This window comes from Platalea leucorodia, assembly GCF_965183815.1.
Source record: "Platalea leucorodia genome assembly, chromosome: 22".
NCBI lineage: Eukaryota > Metazoa > Chordata > Aves > Pelecaniformes > Threskiornithidae > Platalea > Platalea leucorodia.
The window spans coordinates 4,516,797-4,532,805 of NC_138844.1; the positions used below are offsets into that span (position 1 = coordinate 4,516,797).

At 61.4% G+C, this 16,009-nt stretch overlaps 2 protein-coding genes across 4 annotated transcripts; one reads left to right on the plus strand and one right to left on the minus strand.

The window, feature by feature from the left end:
• Positions 1-59: 59 nt before the first annotated feature.
• On the minus strand, positions 60-5,248 carry ABI3 (ABI family member 3). 3 transcript variants are annotated; one of them, XM_082332056.1, is made up of 8 exons: positions 5,111-5,248; positions 3,808-3,975; positions 2,822-2,998; positions 2,107-2,189; positions 1,822-1,917; positions 1,248-1,432; positions 1,005-1,130; positions 468-772 (listed from the first exon to the last, which is right to left on the minus strand). In XM_082332056.1, the coding sequence occupies exons 1-8, from the start codon at positions 5,225-5,227 to the stop codon at positions 612-614; spliced, it is 1,113 nt and encodes a 370-aa protein (XP_082188182.1). In that variant the 5' UTR covers positions 5,228-5,248; the 3' UTR covers positions 468-611. The 3 variants fall into 3 exon arrangements, with proteins under 3 accessions (XP_082188180.1, XP_082188182.1, XP_082188181.1); XM_082332054.1 differs by having other exon boundaries at positions 60-1,130; XM_082332055.1 differs by having other exon boundaries at positions 1,005-1,432.
• Positions 5,249-5,680: 432 nt separating this feature from the next.
• On the plus strand, positions 5,681-10,354 carry GNGT2 (G protein subunit gamma transducin 2). Its single transcript, XM_082331611.1, has 4 exons — positions 5,681-5,937; positions 6,503-6,662; positions 7,761-7,850; positions 8,226-10,354. The coding sequence occupies exons 3-4, from the start codon at positions 7,767-7,769 to the stop codon at positions 8,349-8,351; spliced, it is 210 nt and encodes a 69-aa protein (XP_082187737.1). The 5' UTR covers positions 5,681-5,937; positions 6,503-6,662; positions 7,761-7,766; the 3' UTR covers positions 8,352-10,354.
• The last annotated feature ends 5,655 nt before the right edge of the window (positions 10,355-16,009 follow it).

Here is a 16,009-nt window from a genome sequence, read left to right on the forward strand (position 1 = left end):
AGCGGGGCCAGGCAGCAAGCGATGCTCTGCAGGGGACCCTGTGGGGGCCCCTTTGGTGGAGGACTGGGCCCCGGCTCACGCCTCTGCGCCTCACGCCGATGGGGACGGCGGGCAGGTTCCCTGGGGCCACAGCCGGGTGCTGCTCTCCTCCTCCCTGCGGGCGTTCGGCCCCGTCGCCTGTAGCTGCGCTTTGGTCCTGCGCTGCCCTCGCTCCTCCTGCGGGGCCGGGAGCGTCGCCAGGATCAGCCATGGCACCAGCGTGCTGCCCGCTGCGCGTCCGTCGGCGAGAGAGCTGCGGCGTCCCGGCGCTAAACCTTCCCGGCGCTAAACCTTCCCGGCGCCAGCAGCAGCCAGTGCTGCTGTCATTAAAAACAAAGAAAAGGCAGATGGGAGAGGGGCCAGGCAGCGGGCGCTCGGGGTGCTGGAGGCTGCCAGGGTGCAGCGGTGCCGGCAGCAGCACCCAGTCTGGCTGCCCACGCGAGGGCTGAGCTGTGCAAAAACCCCAGCTGTGCAAAGCCAAAATTCAAAGGCGAAGCACAGCCCTGCCCAAGCAGGAGCAGGATGCGGCCGATCCGGGGTGGGGGATGCAGGGGGCTGCCTGCCCGCGGTGCTCAGAAGGGCTCCACGTAATTGCCGGGGAAGAAACCCGCCTCCTCGCCCATCACGCCCTCGCACCAGCCGTCTGAGTACCGCCGCGTGACGAAGAGGAGGGCGCCGGGCTGGAAGGAGAGCTCGTTGTCCTTCTGCCGCGTGTAGGGGTAGAGGGCCACCACTGTGAGAGGAGGGAGAGAGGGGCCATGGAGCCCGGCAAGGCCACCGCAGGGGACGGGCCACCGCCGGGAAGGGCGGGAGCGGGGGACGAGAGCGGACCACGGCATCGCTCGCCATCCCAGCCCTGGCCAGCGCCGGGGCAGAGTTGGGCCCTCGGTGCCGTGGTTGTGGGCAGGGGCTCAACCGAAGGCACCACGGCAAAGAGAGCGGGGGGGTCTGGGGCTCCACCGTACCTTTCTCCAGGTAGCTCTCCGGGACCCAGGGGGGGTCCTCTGCGGCGGGCGGCGGCGGCGGCGGCGGGGCCAAATCCTCAAAGTCGGGCAAAGCTGGTGGTGGCGGCGGCTCGAGGTCATCGGGGGCTGCAAAACCGCAAAATCGATGGGGATGAAGGGCTCCACGGGGAGCAGAGGCCACGTGCAGCCCCCCCGTCCCCACTGACCCCCATGCTGAGCACCCCTGGGCCACCGAGCGCTCACCTGGGGGCAGGAGGTCCAGCGGGGGCACGGCCAGGTCCGCCGGCGGTGGCGGGGGCAGGTCCCCGGGGAGAGGCGGCGGCGGTGGGACGTCAGCTGCAGGCGCTGGGGATGGCCCCGGCAGGGATGGCGGCGGCGGCGGCGGCGCGGGGATGCCTTCACCGGGGGCTGCCGGGCCTCCGCTGGAGCTGAGGGGGGAGGAGCGGTGGTGCGGGGGGGCCAGGCTGGGGACTGGCTCTGCCCCCCACTCTTTGACCACAGACACGCGCCCCATGCCAGGACAGGGTGCCACTTGCTGCAGCCACCGCGGGCAGGAGACCCCAGCACCTGTGTGTATACCCCATACAAGCCCTTTCCCCACTCTGCCTCAGTTTCCCCATCAAGGACCTCCTCTGTAACGGGATTTTGCTCTAGAAATGAACACTGCCCAGGGCAGCGAATCTCCCGCTCCCCAAACCCCTATTTGTCATCAAAACCCCCTTGCAGCAGGACCTCCCCGAGCAGCGGGGTGCCGGTGGCTGCCCCGGGCTCTCCCGACGCCCCCCAGGCCCTCCCGGCCCCCGGGCAGCACCGGTACCTGACGGATACGAGCGAGGAGGTGGAGGAGGCCGTGGAGAGCTTGCCCTCGGGAACCACGGGCGGCTGGATGGGCTCGGGGACGCGGGTGCTTCTCCTGCGGGCAGAGCGGCCGCTGAGCCCCCAGCCCCGCCGGCGGCTCGGCACAGGGGTGGGGACGGGATGGCAGCAGCAGCGGGCGAGCCCACGCTGCACCTCGTGGCTCTGTCCCTGCCATCGTCCCCTGCTCGGTGACACGGAAAGGCAAAGCCCCCGACCCCGCACCCATCCCCACCCACAGCCTCACCCCAGGGTGCCTGCAGCCTGCGCCGTCGACTTGATCCCCTTCCGAGCCAGGGTGCCCGTGCGGGACAGCTGGGTGCTGTGGTCCTGCGGCACAGGGAGACATGGAGACGCGATGGGTGGGGGCAGCTGCAGCCGCCCCACAAACTCATTGCACCCCAGAGAGGGCTGTGACCCCCCCCCGCGGGCAGCAGCACCCCGAGCTCGTCATGGGAGCAGCGGAGCGGAAGGAGCCGCCAGCGCTGCGGTGCGGAGGCGGCCGAGAGGCGCCCGCCACCGTGGGAACCACGGCCCCAGAGCTGCCACTTCCCCTCCAGCCCCGCGGCGGCTTCGCCGAGGGCTCGCGCCGCGAGGCTGCCGAAACCCCCCGCCACGGGCGCCTTCCTGCGCCGGCGGTTTTGGTGCTGGGAAAGGCACCGTGGGGGTGGGAGCATCGCGGCTCAGCACCGGCCCCAGCAGCGCCGATGGCCTTGACTGAGCCTTGTGTGCCTCAGTTTCCCTTTGCTGCACTGGACCGTGCGCCCCCTCCCCAAGCTGGGACCCCCGAGCCCCAGCGGGATGAGTCCCGGGGTGGGCTGCGGGGCACAGACAGACCCCGCTTCTCCATCGCGGAGGGGCTTGAGCCCACCTGCGCACCCATCAGTGCCACCCTGGGGACGGCAGGGACTGAGAAAGCCCACCCGAGCCCCCGCGGGACCCCATCCTGGCCCTGGGCTGACCTTTATGCCGTGGCCAATGTCGTCCAGGATGCTGAAGTTGAGGGGTTTCCTGTAGTAGGGCTCCAGGCAGGGCGGGCTGGGGGGGGGCACGATCTTCTGGTAGGACGGGAACCTCTTGCTGACGGTCAACAAGCCGATCTCCCGGCGAGACACCTTCTCCTTGTGCATGTCAACCCTCTGCGGAGATGGCACTGTCCCCACTCTCCCATCCCGGGTTCTCCTCACCTCCTGCTGCCACCTCCAAGTCCCACCACCCTTCCCAGCTCCATCTCCCTGCCCGTAAGGGAAGGGGTCGTAGGGAAGGATCAGGATCGAGCCTGAACCCCCCGGCCTGGCCAAAGGCACAGGGGCAGGTCCTGCTCTGCTCCCTCACAGCAGCGCAAGTGATGCCCTTGATGCCACCACAGCGGATCTGGCCCTTCATAAAGCAGGGGACGGGGGGACGGGGCAGTGGCGGGGGGATGCACGAGCCTTGGCTGCCCATAAATTGTTTTCCTGCCGCTTCCAGTGTGACCACAGGGTCCCATTTCCTCCCATGGCTGGAAACGCTCCAGGCGGCTTCCAAGTGCCACGAAGAGGGCAGGTGGCCACGGGACTCCGCATCAGTGTCCCTAAGCTCTGGGAGGACGAGGCCAGACCCCAGCAAGGGGAGAGCATTGCAGCCAAGCCGGTTTCCCAAGCAGTTCCCACGGTCCCCTCTACTGGGATTTGCAAGTGCCCAGACTGGGAGAAAACCCCAGAGACCAGTTTTCCAGCCCCAGATGGACTGGTGCCCCCATGAAGCGTTGGGGGGCCCCCACCACCCCCCAAGGAGATGGTCTGGTGTTTCCACTGCAAGGTGATGCTACGGGGGGGCTGCCGGGCTCTCGAAGCTGCGGGGAAGGAGGGTCTTCAGCCCCTTCGAGCTGCCCAAACCCCCTTTCCCAGCGCCCACCCCCTTCTCAGGACCCAAACCCCAACACGCGCTGGCCGGAGGACGGTCCCACCTGCGCCACGCAGCTGACATCGGCCTCCATCTTCCGCAGCTCGGCCGCCTGCAGGTCCAGCAGCCGGAGGAAGGCGGTGGCCAGGCTGCTGACCTGGTACGTCACGCTGGCCAGGGACTGCGTGCTCAGCGCCATCGTCTCCTCCAGCGCCTTCCGCTTGTCGCTCGCCTGGAGGGGCAAACCCAGCCGGTGGGATGAGCCCACCCCGTGCAGACACCGCGGCTCTCCATCTTCACGCCGGAGTCACACGGTAGCCAAGATGCTTCCTTCTGCTTTCCAAATGCATCAAGCTTCCTCTGGCTCCGCCGCCGGGACACACGGGCACCCGTCAGGCAGCGGCACTCGGCTTTTCCAGCACCGGGGATTCGCCGTGATTCCTCCCTGGGATGCTGCCATTTTGGCAGGTACCGGAGCCTAGTGCCCAGCTCAGCCTCCTGCCACCCTTGGGGACAGCTGGCCATGCCACCAGCTGGCCACGTGTGGGGACAGCCAGCCATGCCATGCCACCAGCTGGCTACGTGTGGGACAGCCGGCTGTGCCACCAGCCATGGGGGACGGCGTCTCGGTTCTCCAAATAACTCGGCACGTTTCCCCTTCAGCTCCGCTCCAGCGGGTTGGCCACCGCCAGCCCCTTGGGACCAGCCTCGGGGTCCGGCACGGGTGGATGAGACCACCAAGATGGGCTCCGCAAAGCACCCAGGGACCCCCCCGGCCAAGACGCCCTCCCTGGCACACAGAGCCAGGACTCTTTTTTTCTCTTGTTTCATCCCAAAAACTCCTGCCCCCTCCTTCCCTCAGCGGGTCACCGGGGGGGCCAGGCAGAGAGGAGGAGGAGGAGGGACACTGCTGGCTGCAGAGCTTCACGCTTGCTCCGCACGTGCGGGCACCCAGCTCGCCTCTGCCCTGCCAGGAGGCACCTCCAAAGCCCCGGGGACAGCCCAGGCAGGGCTGGTGTCCCCGGTCCCCTCCCAGGGCTTCTCCAGAGGCACCAAACCCCTGGAGGACTCTCCCTTCCTCCCAGACCTCACCCTGAGAGCTGAGCAGAAAAGCTGCTGTGGAGCAAGAGGGGAAACTGAGGCATGAGAAAAAAAAAATAATACGACCAGCGGCATGCAATGCGCGGCAGGAAGCCACCGGGGATGCTCAGGCTCCCGTCTCCCAGGGCAGAGCCTTCGCCGTCGCCCACCAGCCGCCCCTCTGGGACCTCCGTCTCACCGGGGCTCCCAGCTGCCTCCAGCATCACGCCCAGCCCCAAGGCCGCAGCTCGTCCTGCCACGTCCCCAGCTGTCCCCGTCCCCCTCACCTGCAAGTAGTTGCTCTCGCAGTAATCGGCGACCCTGAGGAGGTTGCAGTGGTGGTCGCGCAGGACCTGCCGGCCCGCCGGGATGTCACGTTGCTGCAGCTGCTCGAGCTCCGACATGGTGCCGGGCTCGGCTCCCACTTCCTCCCCGGCCGCCTCGGCGCCGGGTTTTGAAGCTCGCGGCGGTGCTGACGCAGGGCCCGCGGGCGCCGCGGTGTCCCCGTCCCCCCGAGGGACACCCCGCAGGCGTGGAGCCCGCCCCGGCCACCTTCACATCGTGGCCCTCAGGAGAGCCGGGGGCAGCGAGGAAAGGTGGGGGGCCAGCGGGGAAGAAGGCAGCGTGGCCCCAGCCCCATGGGGGATGCGTTGGGGGGCAGCCCCAGTGGTCGCCCCACTGGGGTAGGGGACGAGAGGGGCCGCCGTGGTGAAGGAGGTGAGTCACGGAGGAACCGGCGGTGCCGGCTGGGGGTGAGCGACCGAAAAAGAGCCCGACCCCCATCTCTGCCACCTGCGCCCACTCTCCGCGAGCCGCTGCCGCCCTCCCGGTAGGTGTGGGGCTGAGCCTGGCCTGGTCGCGTCCAGGGAGGGGGATTCCCTTCCCTTCGCCTTTGTCAGCCAGGCAAGAGACACAGCCAAGGGCAGCGCTTCGACTGCCAGGTCCTCCGCCCTGGAGAAGCCCCGTGCACCCCGCGCGGCATCGCCCCGGACCTCGCTCAGCTCAGGGCACAGCGGGACGCGACAAGTGACCCCGCGGAGGCACCCGTCCTTCCCTCGCCCGGGACTGCGTGTCCTTCTCCCCGCTTTGCTAACGCCGTTTCACATCCCCACTGGTGAGGCTGTGTCGAGGGCAGGAAATTCCCACTTCCCCGGTGCTTGGAAATCCCCCTCCACCCTCTCCTCCTCCCGCAGACGCTTCCTCGGGGCCCTGTCCGCAGCCCCGGCAGCTTTGCACCGGCCAGACAGGAGCAAAACCCACGTTAGGGCTTGGCCCTTCCTGAGCCTGCGGCCCCACCAGCACAAGGACGAGGGAAATGATGAATTTCCTCCAGCACCGGCCCGGCTCCTCACACCCTGAAGGACCAAGGGCCGCCCGAGCCGCTCCCGGCCCCCGACGAGGCTGCGCCAGCCCCCTGAGGTCCCCTCGCCCCAGCTCCCCTCCGCTCCATCCCCTCCTGAACTCCGTGACAGCAGCTCCGACTCCCCCAGGGGACAGTCCCTCTGTCCCAGCCAGGGCAGGACCCAGACGCCCACACCACGGCCTCAAGGGCTTCCCAGTTGCCCCAGTCACCCACCCCACCCTTCCTCCCCCATCCTCACCCTCCCCACCGATTACCCCGGGGCTTTGAGGCTAATGCCCAACACCTGACCAGCTTATTCGCTTGAGTCTATTATCAGCTTAAGGACCAAAGACATCTGCTCCCCGCTACCCTCCCCGAGAGCTGGAGGAGTCTTCAAGCCTGGATCAGGAGAGCGAGGGTCCAGTCGACGGCGCGTCCTCTCGCATGGATCTCTGAACGTCTCCACCGCTGAGAGGGGCAGGCCCTCGTCCCCGGAGGTAAGTGGCTTCGCTCCCTCCAGCTACGAACGGCATCGTGGGGTCCACAGGGGTTGGGAGCCACCCCCTCCGCGGGTGGGTAGCGTGGCTGCGCTGTGGCTTTCGGCTCCTTGTGCTCTGCCACAAGCATCTCCCGGGGCCGGCTGCGCGCCGAGGGCATCGCTGGGGAGAGCAGCACCGGGCACGCGCGCCACGGGAGCAGCTGCAGAAAACCAGCGGGGCCCAGGGCCCGCAAGCTTGACGCCTTCCAAAGCAGGGCCAAGGCACTTTTCAGCTTAATCGCATTTACTTTTTTTATTTAAAAGGTTGTGGCCAGGCTTTCAAACCCAAGTTTAAACATGGGAACAGATCTCAGCAGCACAGGCCAGTTGTGCGCGAATCCCACATAACCCTTGGATGGGCTGTTGTGAAAAAAGAGCTGGGCTTTCCCGACCCGCACGGCCCCAAAATCCTGCTGCCGCAGCAAGCAATGCCTCTGCGTGCAAATAGCTGAGTTCACAGCAATGAAAGGGCCTCAATCCATGTTAGCACTTACCTGTGGGGTGGGCACAAGGAGGGGAGAGAAGGAAAAAACTAAAAAAAGAAGAAAAAAATATTTAGTTCCTTAGAAAACCTGCAAAGATGCTCTCGCCCAGGCACAGGACACAGATCAGGAAGGTCTAGTTTGCAGACCGGGGCATCCAGGTTCTCCTACAAGGCTGCTGCTCTGACAGCCCCGAGGCGGTGGCTTTTCTCCAGGCTGAACTGGCCACCTCATGGCTTGGGGAAGCAGCCTCGGTGGTGGCAAAAACCTCATTAAAAACCAGGCTGGACTCTTCTCCGCTGCCCCCAAACTGCATCCATCGCTCGATGTGCCTGCTGAGAACCAGCAAACAAAAACGCGGTTCCAGCAGGTGTCACAAGAAGGGTTTCGAAAGGTGCCTGAAAGGTGCCTCCCGCCTCGTTTCTTTTTTTTAGCATCAGCCCATGTCTCACCACGGGGGCAGCGGAGACATTAATAACCTTTGCAACACTGTTAGGGCCCAAGCAATACTCCTAATGTGCCTTAGGAGAAGCCCGTCTATATACTAATAACGCGCCGTTTCCCTGCGGTTCCAGGGCAAAATGGCTCAGGACATGACAGAGAAGGAGCTGCTGAAGATGGAGCTGGATCAGCTGAAGAAGGAGGTGAAGAACGAGAGGCAAATGGTGAGTTTTTCACCCAAAAGGCAAAGGGGCCGTTCCCCAGGGCAGCTTCTTGCCCTGATCATGCTGCAAAGGAAGAACAATCACAAGCCCTGGAATTAAACCTCAAATAGAGGCAGAAGCATATGCATTCACACCTCTCCCCCGGAGGCAAACATTAGCCCCACGTCCCAGAGCCTGGGAGCTGCAGGCAGCGAGGTGCCCATAGCACCCCAGGGGTGCTCTCGGGGACACCCCACGCTGGGTGGGATGGTCCCGGCCACGGTTCCCCTCTCCCGGCTGCACGGACGGGTTCGTAGGCAGCCGACGAGCGGGAGCGCAGCTCTGCAGCGAGGGCTCGTTCCCATAACCCACGCAGAGCATCTCCTTCCTTGGCAGGTCTCCAAGACCGGCAAAGAGATCAAGGAGTACATCGAGTCCATGGCGGGCGAGGACCCGCTGCTGAAAGGAGTCCCCGAGGACAAGAACCCCTTCAAGGAGAAGGGCGGCTGTACAATAAGCTGACCCCCGCCTGCTGTCACCACCGGGCACAGGGATGTTCCCGTGTGCAAGCCAAGACTGTCAGAAACCTGCTTTCCCTGTAGTCTGACACTGGGGAGTCCAGAACCAAAGCGTAGTGCATCTAAAGGATGGCAAAAGAAAAAAAAAAAAAGGGGGAAAAAAAAAAAAAGGAAAAAAAAAGAAGAAGAAAAAAAAAATTACCCCACTGCCACCGGAGATGAGGTTCAGCAGCCAGCGCAGCGTGTGCTTTTGTGCTCTCACAGCTGATTTACATTTGGTTTCCTGCAAGCAAAACTTCTGCATTTTTAGCAGCCAGCAGCAAACTGGGCTTTAATGAAACCGCAGAGCTGTATCTAGTCTCAGACTTCTCCAAGCAGCCCAACCCCGGAGCCGAGCCCCCGCCTGCTGCAGAAGAGCCTCCCAGCAGGACCTGGCTCAAGTCAGTTCCTCTCAGTGCCTCAGTTTCCCCACCTGGCACAGAAGGGCAATACCCACCCTGCTGCTTCGAGGCTTCCAGGGGTCTGAAGCTTTTTATTCTCTTTATTCCTAGACATCCCCCCAGCCGGCGAGCACCGCTGCCCACCGCTCCTACAGCCCACGGCTCGCACCCACCACGCACCTTGCACGGGGAGCCAGGGGATGGCCAGAGCAGGGCTGGGTGGGCTGCACCCAACGCAGGGTAGGGCACGGGAAGGAGCCAGGCCCCAGGCAGCTTCTTCAAACCCTCACTCCGCCTCTCGGCCTCACTTTCTCCCCTGGAAACCCCCCGGCAGCCGTGGGAAAGCAAGCCCAGTGCTGCGACGGTGGTGGCTCCGAGCGCTGCCTCCGCTTCACCACCAGCTCCCCTCAGCTGCTGCAGGCAAGAAAGGGCAGCCGGGCCCCGTACAGGCAGGGGGGCTGCAAAGCCTCGTCCCACCATGGCCCATCAGCGACGGGGATGACTTGCACCAGGCGGCTTGGGGGGCAGCAGCTCCTTGGAGCAAGACAGGACTCGCCAAGCCCTAAGCCAGCGATGCCAGGCAGTGATCCTCCTGCTCCCGAGAGCAGCTTTTTTCCAGGACAAATTTCATCCCCTGCTTGATAGAAAAAGCACAGCAGCAGGGGCACAGGCCTCTTCCAGGTTCAGTAGGGTGATACTTTGGGGAAGATTTGCAGGGTTTGTTGTTTGGGGGCAGGGGTGGTTTGGGATTTTTTTGTTTGGTTGTTTTTTTTGTTTGTTTGTTTGTTTTTAAGTCCATTACATCTACATACTATCAGCAAAGTCCCCAAAACATCCCCAGACGATCAACCCCAAAGAGAAGCAGCAGCTCTCTTTATTTCCCGGAGCCCCTCAGGTCCTGTCTCTGCTGCAGTCTGTCCCTACGCCGCTTCTGCTCCACGGCAGCCCACCTCCGACATCGCGGCAGCCCTCGGGCCCAGGGTGAAACGCTCCCCCGAGGCCCAGCCAGCCCCTGCTCGGAGGTTACACACGTCCCATGGCAGATTTAGACACAGCGAAGACAACGGCTGCAAACTCAGGGCAGGAAAAAAACCCTTTTCCACCCCGTGGGACAGGGCGTTTGGGAGGAGGCGATGGTGCAGCAGGTACCCGCTGCCTGTCGGGACGGGTGTGGGTCTACCACAACGCTGGCGGCTGCTGCTGGGGCTCCAGGAGCGCATGGAGCCGGGCCTGGGAGTCATTTAAATGCTGTGCTTGTAGGAAATTGCTTCCGACCCCACTTGGAGCAGTGTTTTCCTGCCTTCCAGGCCACCACTTGGTCTCATCGTCGGGCTGGCCCTGCTCGGCACCGAGTCCGTGGGGCGGAGGGCGTCCCTCGGCGCTTCATCCCCAGAGAGGCTCCAAGGTGGGGTTCCCCAGCCGAGGACGGACAGACGGCAGAGGCTCCCCACCGCTCCCTGACAGCCAGTACCTCCGCTCCGCGGGCCTCCCCAGCCAAACGAGGGCAAAAATAAAGGTGGTTTTTCTTGCAGGCGCTAAATAAACCCACCGGCTCGACTGCAGCCTCTGTCTTTCTTGGGGCGGCGAGGGGCAGGGTCGCGGGGCCGACGGCCTGGGCCTGGCTCCTGGGCCAAAGCCGGAGCCCGGGCTGCCCCTAATCCGGGGCGATAACCGGGATGCGGCCGGAGGGGATTGACCGGTTAATCGACGTTAAACGGCTGGAAACCTACGTCAGAGCCGGCTAAGCCGCTGCTGAAGGGATTCGGGACGCTTCTGGCCCAACGGCGGCTTAAGCCAGGGCCGCTTCCCCGAGGCCGCTCACGCCGCCCGCCCGCGTCCGCGAACCCGCGGCACCGGGGCCGCGGCGGGGCGGTGTCTCTGCGCTATCACGCGGTGGGAGGCGGAGCGGAGGGCGCTTCCAGCCAATAGCAGCACGGAGAGGCGAGAGTGTCAGCCCGCGCGCCCAATTAGCGCCGGGCAGCTGGGAGAGGGCCCACTGTCCTCTGCCCCGCCGCTCCCGCGCATGCGCAGTGAAGAGCCGGCGCCCCCGCACAAAATGGAGCCCGGCGAGGGCCGGGAGGGCGGCGGGGGGGACCGAGCGGCAGCCGGTGCTGCTCCCCCGCCGTTCCGGTTTGTAGCCGCCTCCCGCCGCGTTACCGGAGCGGCGGCGGAGGAGAGCAAAAAAGAACGAATGCGAGGTCCCACCGAGATTTGAACTCGGATCGCTGGATTCAAAGTCCAGAGTGCTAACCATTACACCATGGGACCGCTGGGTGCACACCCCGCCGCCGCGCCCTCAGTCTGCCCCGCCGCTGCCCGCGGGTGAAACCGAGCCCCCTCCGCACGCCCCGGCCCGGTTGACCCCCCCGTAACAGCGGGGTTTGGTTTCCCTCCTCCCTCCGGTACCGGTTGTGCCGGTGCGGAACATCCGCGTACCCGCGGGATGGCCCCCGCTCCGCTCCACACCCGGCCTTGGCGGGGGGGGATCGAGGGAACCGTCCCGTGTCCCCCCCGTCGGCAGCCTCCGGACCCTCCCGGGGGGTTCAAGGGCACCGAGAGCGACCGGTGGGTCGCTCTCGGTGCCCTTGAACCCCCCGGGAGGGTCCGGAGGCTGCAGAGCGGTTGGGAAGCAGCACCGATGCTGCACGGCCGGGTTACAGCTGCATCCCCGGGGAGGGCTTTGCAGAGGGACCACCCCCCCCTCCCAGCACCCCCGGGCAAGAAAATGATATTAATTATTCTTACAAACCCTATTAAATCACGGTACCGGCCCCGTTTGGGTGCTACCGGCACCAAGGACAGGCCGTAGCATCCTCTGGGATGTCCCCGAGCTTCACCGCTGCCACCCCCATTCCTCGTCCCCAGCCCTCACCACCCATTTCCCCCCTTTATTTCTCTATTTTTCCCTATTCCTCCCTTTATTTCTTTATTTTTTCCCTATTTCCCCCTTTATTTCCCTATTTTTCTCTATTTCTCCCTTATTTCCCTATTTTTCCCTATTTCCCCCTTCATTTTTCTATTTTTTCCCTATTTCCCCCTTCATTTTTCTATTTTTTCCCTATTTCCCCCTTCATTTCTCTATTTTTCCCTATTTCCCCCTTCATTTCTCTATTTTTCCCTATTTCCCCTTTATTTCTCTATTTTTTCCCTATTTCCCCCTTCATTTCTCTATTTTTTCCCTATTTCCCCCTTCATTTCTCTATTTTTTTATTTCTCTCACTTCTCTATTTTTCTCTATTCCCCCTTCATTTCTTTTTTCCCTATTTCCCCCTTTATTTCTCTATTTTTTCCCTATTTCCCCCTTCATTTCCCTAATTTTCCTCTACTCCCCCCTTTATTTCTCTATTGTTCCCTATTCCCCCTTTATTTCCCTATTTTTCTCCATTTCCCCCTTATTTCTCCATTTTTTCCCTATTCCCCCCTTCATTTCTCTATATTTTCCTCCCACCAACTCCACAAAACCACGCAAACACTAATTTTTTTTTTTCTTGTTTGTTTTTTTTTTTTCTCTTTATTTTTAAAAATGAAACAGTGGAGTAAAGCGGTTTGTGGAAAAAAAAAAAAAAACAAACAAAAAAACAAACAAAAAAAACACAACCTCGCTGGAAGAGCACTGGAGCCCACGTCCATCCGTAATCCCAACTCCACATCCAAGCCAACAAACTGCCTCACGCGAGGGGACAAGGGAAGAACACGGATTAGAAGAGGCAAGGAGGAGAGGGAGGGGGAAAAGGCGAAAAGAAACAAATCAGCTGAAAAGAGGAAAAACAATATCATTACAGGAAAGGACAATTTTTTTTTTCTGAATAGCCTGAAATTGTATTGGAGCGGCTGCCGGGAGAAGCAGCACCCTTGGGTGCACCCATCCTGCGGACGAGGAGGTGCTGGGTGCTCCCGGCGTCGGGGTGCAGTGATGCGGCACCCCAGATTGAGCTCAGTCGCCCCCCTCGTGCTGCCATCAACCTGCTGCCGCCGTCCTGCCCCAAAAAAGCCGCTGGGGAAAAAAAAAATAAAAACAACCAAAAAAAAAATTCCCCCAGCAAAAAACGGGGTTCAGCCCCGCCAGGCCGGGGAAGCGAGGAGGATGGAGGTGTACTGCTGATGGAAGAAGTCAATAGCAAAGTTCAAAAGGAAGAAAAAAAAAAAAAAAAAAAAAAGAAATGGAAGTTTGAGCATTAAAAAAAAAAAATCAGTCACAACCAAACATTTCGGACTGCTGAGGTCTGGAGCTTTTACAACTAATGACCACTTTAAAGTGAAAAGAAAGCCCATAAATTCTATTTTTAAAGAACATTTTTCTTTGGAAAAAGAGAGTATTTTTTTTTTTTCCCCTAAACTACAGCATGTGGAGTTGCCACTACCTAGTTTTTAATCTATTGTCGCTAAGAGGTAGATAAACAAAAATGAATTGGTTACATATAAGGTCGTGCCCCCGGGTTTGACGTGCGGCGAAGCTGAGGGACTCCACGGGCACCGGCCGCTCGCGGCTCTCAGGAAAATCTTGAGCTTCACGGGGGGGGTTTCGCCTCCTCTGGAGCCACCCTAAAATTTGCCGGGTTTCAATTCGGCCGCAGGAGCCACGGGAGGCGGCAGTGGCACGGGGGGGGTCGCGCTTTAGGGCCAGATTTCCTCCTGAAGTCAAGGAATTTGATCCCGAGATGAATCCAGATGCGCTTCGAACGAACCGACGCCATTAACTGCTGGGTAACGAACGCTCACACCCATTACGGCCATTTTAAGGATTACTTTCTGCCCTGATTCCGGTCAATCCCATCGATTTTCCAGGATGATCCGCCAACGGCGATGGGAGAGCCTGGTGAGCCCAGCACCATTCCCTGCCTCCCGTCCCTGCCGTGGGCAGCTTTGCCGGGGCCGTGCTCCGGATCAGCCCTTCCCCGCCCCGAAACATTGGCAAACTCCTTCCCGCTGGACTTAGCGTTGCTTTGCAGAGACCATTTCCCAAACTGGTCCAAAAAAAATGGCTTCAGTTCTGTCGTACATCCCAATTCCTGGGACTTAAATTATTACCTTTTTTTTTTTTTTTAAGCAAAAGATCTCTTTCGGTGTTAGCTTGTGCTGATCTGCAGCACCCTAATACTTTCCACAGTTCATAACCCACCTCTCTACTGCACTGGCGGGGATGGGCTGCTGCTGTGGTCTGGCAGAGCATCCCACCGCCACCCAGCAGAGCATCTCGCCATGCCCTGGCAGAGCATCCCACCGCTGTCCAGCAGAGCATCCCACCGCCGTCCGGCCAGAGCATCCCACTGCCACGGTCCGGCAGAGCATCTCACCATGCCCTGGCAGAGCATCCCACCGCCGTCCAGCCAGAGCATCCCACCGCCATCCGGCCAGAGCATCCCACTGCCACGGTCTGGCAGAGCATCCCACTGCCATGGTCCAGCAGAGCATCTCACCATGCCCTGGCAGAGCATCCCACCGCCGTCCGGCCAGAGCATCCCACTGCCACGGTCCGGCAGAGCATCCCACTGCCCGGTCCAGCAGAGCATCCCGCTGCAATCCGGCCAGAGCACCCCACTGCCATGGTCCAGCAGAGCATCCCGCTGCAATCCGGCCAGAGCATCCCACTGCCATGGTCCAGCAGAGCATCTCACCATGCCCTGGCAGAGCATCCCACCGCCGTCCGGCCAGAGCATCCCACTGCCACGGTCTGGCAGAGCATCCCACTGCCCGGTCCAGCAGAGCATCCCACTGCAATCCGGCCAGAGCATCCCACTGCCCGGTCCAGCAGAGCATCCCGCTGCAATCCGGCCAGAGCATCCCACTGCCCGGTCCAGCAGAGCATCCCACTGCAATCCGGCCAGAGCATCCCACTGCCACGGTCCGGCAGAGCATCCCACTGCAATCCGGCCAGAGCATCCCACTGCCACGGTCCGGCAGAGCATCTCGCCGTGCCCTGGTAGAGCATCCCACCACCGTGGTCCGGCAGAGCATCCCACCGCCACCGCGCCCTGCCGCCGCTCAGAGAGGTATTCGTCTTCAACAAAAAACTAAATAATTCTGTAACGTACAGTAAAGCAGCAGGGACCAAACGCACACCCGAGTCAGCCCGGGGCTGACTTTTCAAGGGGTTCAACTTGGCCGCTATCACATCCCACCACCCTCTCGGCACCCCCGGGAGCCTTCCTCACCGGCTCTCCTCCTCCTCCTCCACCACACAGCTCTCCCTAACCGCAGGGCGGAAAGCCGGGACGCCAAAACTGCCTCCCCACCAGCCGGGAGGGTCTCTGCTGAGCTCGGGGGTGCCGGCGGCCGGATCCTGCTGCGGGGGGCGGTGCGGGACCCCCCGTCCGTCCCTCGGGGCTCCCTGGCAGCTCTGAGGTAGTTTGCACGTGTACGTTTCCAGCTCGCAGCACCTTCACGGTCTCCAAAAAAATTCATGATTAAAGAGCCTCTGGCTGGTTTCGCTCTGCTCTGGATCTCATCCACAATCACAAATGAGTTAAAAAAGAAATAAAATTAAGAAAAGAAAAACCAAAAACAAGACAAAAGGCTGATTCGATCGAATGGGGACGCATCTCTCTCCTCCCCACGCGCTGTCGATGCAGAGCCGCCATCGGGCATCCCGAATTAACTCTAGCCTTGAACGGTTATTGCCGAGCACCCGCTCCGAGGCCGCTTCCCAAGCGCCGGGTACCCGGCCCGTGGCCCCCCACCTCCGACCAGCAGACCAAAGCCTCCCAAGCTCAAGCACCGCTCGTTCCCGCTGCCCCCTCGCCGCTCCCGGCTCCCAAAGCAAATCCGAAGCCAAATCCTTCACCCTCCAGCTGGGAAAGCCGACAGCCGGACTCGGCACGGCACAACCCCAGCGGCCGCCGGGAGCCAGCGCGTTATGAGGATGCTTAAATATTTCCGTGCCCTCTCAGGAGAATACGTGTTTCACAGGATCACACCCATTTCATCCAAACAAAACAAAAGCTACAACGGAAAAAAGAAATTAAAAATGACTGAAAAAAAAAATCAGAACCTCTCTCAAAAAAAAAAAACACAAACCCCCTTGGTTATTAAATTCTCCGAAAACAAGAAAGTTCCAAAAATATCAAAGCCTATGTTGTGTGGACCAGCAGGGGACAGGGAGGGAAGACATACATCAATAAAAAGAAATTAAATTACAGAAATGTCTTCAACTGTCTTATAGCAAGTCTGCGTTTCTGATCCTTTTTTTTTTTTTTTTTCCAGAGTCTAAAAAACACTCAAAATA